We start from the raw sequence: 2,483 nt of genomic DNA, 5'->3' as shown, positions 1-2,483 counted from the left end.
CTCAATGTCTGTATTTTAAAATAGCAACAACAACAATCGACAGTACCTCAGAATCCCAAGGTGATTCTTCATCTTTCTCTGGTCCTAATCGTAATGCAGACTTCATATCTGTAAAGTGCAGTCAGAGATATTTTACTGAGAACATTGATTACTGTGATTTTTACATAAATATACACCTTTACCTCCACTCATAACTACTTCAATAACAGAAAAACAATAGCAAGCAAGAATTTCAGATNTTTTGAAGAAGTTTGACCTGGAATAATTCTGGAGGTTTTAGATAAACTTCAATTCAGAATCGAAATTCATTCCTTGGGACTTTGAAGCATTAGTTTTCTACATGGTAGTATCTTGGCTTCATTAAATTCATCCTGCAAATTGGCAGAACCGTACTATGTATAACTTTGGCCCATAGATTGACAAATGCAGGGAAAGAATTCTTCATGGACACATGAAGATGTGGAATTCTTCATGGGTACATGAAGATGTGAGAAAGTAAAGTCCAAATATCTCCTCTGCTTTTAACATCACTCAATGTCTGTATTTTAAAATAGCAACAACAACAATCGACAGTACCTCAGAATCCCAAGATGATGCTTCCTCTTTCTCTGGTCCTAATCGTAATGCAGACTTCATATCTGTAAGTGCAGTCAGAGATATTTGACTGAGAACATTGATTACTGTGATTTTTAAATAAATATACACGTTTACCTCCACTCATAAATACTTCAATAACAGAAAAACAATAGCAAGCAAGAATTTCAGATGCTGGGGGCCGGCCCGGTGGCGCACTGCTACAGTGCGCAGCTTGGGAAATGTGGCGGCGCTCCCGCCGAGGTTTCGGATCCCACAAACAGACCGGTTCCCGCTCACTGGCTGAGCGAGGTGCGGGGAGCAACACTGAGGGTTGCGATCCCTTTGCCGGTCCCAGGCCGGTACGGGCGCGACACTGAGGGGTGCGATCCGTTGCCGGTCATGAAAAAAGACAAAAAGGAAAAAAAAAAAATTTCAAATGCTGAAGCAGTTTCAGGATCAACTTGGGGGTATGAAGAAAGATAGCAAAACATCAAGACAACTGGTTCTCATATTGGGCTCTATACACTTTCAGTAGATTATCTTATATTCACAGTACAGCACAGAGACACTTTCACAGATATGTACTAACGTCCTCCTACTATTCTCTTTCTACACTCCAGCAACAGAAGTCATATTGTCATTATCGATTTGCTCACATGGAGCACTTTCAAAAATATCAATACCATTTTCCTTTGTTCCAACTGATGGCTTTGTTGCTTTTTCCTAATGGGAAGAAAAAAAAAAAAGGAACAACTTCAGAAAACATTCTATTTATGCACTCACACCCACTCAGTCAGTCAGTAAGGCAACAATCATTTATTTTGACCATGAAATTGTAAGTGCGACACAGAGAGAAGACGGAAATATACAGAGAAGACAAATTCTGCCCTATATTTTCATGGGGTAGAGATGTACCAAAATGAAGAAGAAAAAATGTAACTCTCTACTTCTCTAAGTGAATAAACTACAGGACAGCGTGAGGAAGAAGACTCTGGCATTCTTGGGAAGCTCAGGTCCCGCTGCAAACACAGGGCTGTGTTTTGTGAAACAAATTGCAGACGAAGGGTGTGAAGGGCATACTAGCCAGGGCAGCAGGAGGAAAAGGATGAGGCATGAAACAACGTGGCAAATGAGGGCACCAAAGCAATGTGGCAACGCTGTAACACGGTTACCGGGAACGGGGTGGACAGACACACGGGACGTCAGAGCCAAACCGGAACAGACACGTGTCGTGGTCACATGTGAACGTCCCCTCGTGTCATGGGGACCCTCTCAGTAAGCTGGTGAGTTACATCATCACGAACATATTTTACCAGGGACATCCTGGCACCAGTGTAAAGACAGATGAAAGGAAGTGTGGGGCGGGAAACTAGAAAAGTGTGCTTTAAAACTGTAGCCAAGAAAGTGAGCTGTGGTCTTATGATATGAAAACTGAAAAGAAGGCTGACACTACAGAACGTGCTGAGTGACTGCACTGGTGATGGGAGGATAGGCCTAGAGTCCAGGATTTCTCAACCTTCTGTGTCTCACTTCAATTGGTGAATGTTATGAACGAGGATGGGGAATACAGACGATAGAGTAGCTCACAAAGAGTCAGGAAAGAGGGAAGGACAGTGTCTTCAGTTTGAGAAACATCAAATTTGATACATGCAGGGGACTGAGAAGACCTATCTGGATAAATACACTTGGAGTACGAGAAGATGACCTCACTCAGGGAAGGCACATGGCATTAAGAAGACAAATATCTGTAAAATATACTGAATTGTATGACTCAGTACGATAAACCTACACAGAACTCTGAAATTTTGAAAATGAACACAAGAGGAAAAAACCATGGGTTTCCACAGTTCAGTTATGTATCTCGAACATCCGTTTCAAGAAGATAAAATACACTCTGCTATTCATAC

The 2,483-nt window shown here is 41.7% G+C and overlaps 1 protein-coding gene across 1 annotated transcript in view; it reads right to left on the bottom strand.

The window, feature by feature from the left end:
- Nucleotides 1-2,483, bottom strand: part of LOC103588139 (ankyrin repeat domain-containing protein 26-like) — a gene marked incomplete at its 3' end in the record, with an annotated part of 84,501 nt that overhangs the window by 43,613 nt on the left and 38,405 nt on the right. Inside the window, 2 exon segments of the mRNA XM_008569753.1 lie at nucleotides 47-108; nucleotides 1,260-1,299. Coding sequence (XP_008567975.1) covers nucleotides 47-108; nucleotides 1,260-1,299 — 102 coding nt within the window.

Source organism: Galeopterus variegatus, unplaced genomic scaffold, assembly GCF_000696425.1.
Source record: "Galeopterus variegatus unplaced genomic scaffold, G_variegatus-3.0.2 Scaffold526, whole genome shotgun sequence".
Classification (NCBI taxonomy): domain Eukaryota; kingdom Metazoa; phylum Chordata; class Mammalia; order Dermoptera; family Cynocephalidae; genus Galeopterus; species Galeopterus variegatus.
Note: the sequence above shows the minus strand (reverse complement) of the source record. Positions and strands in the feature narration are given on the sequence as shown.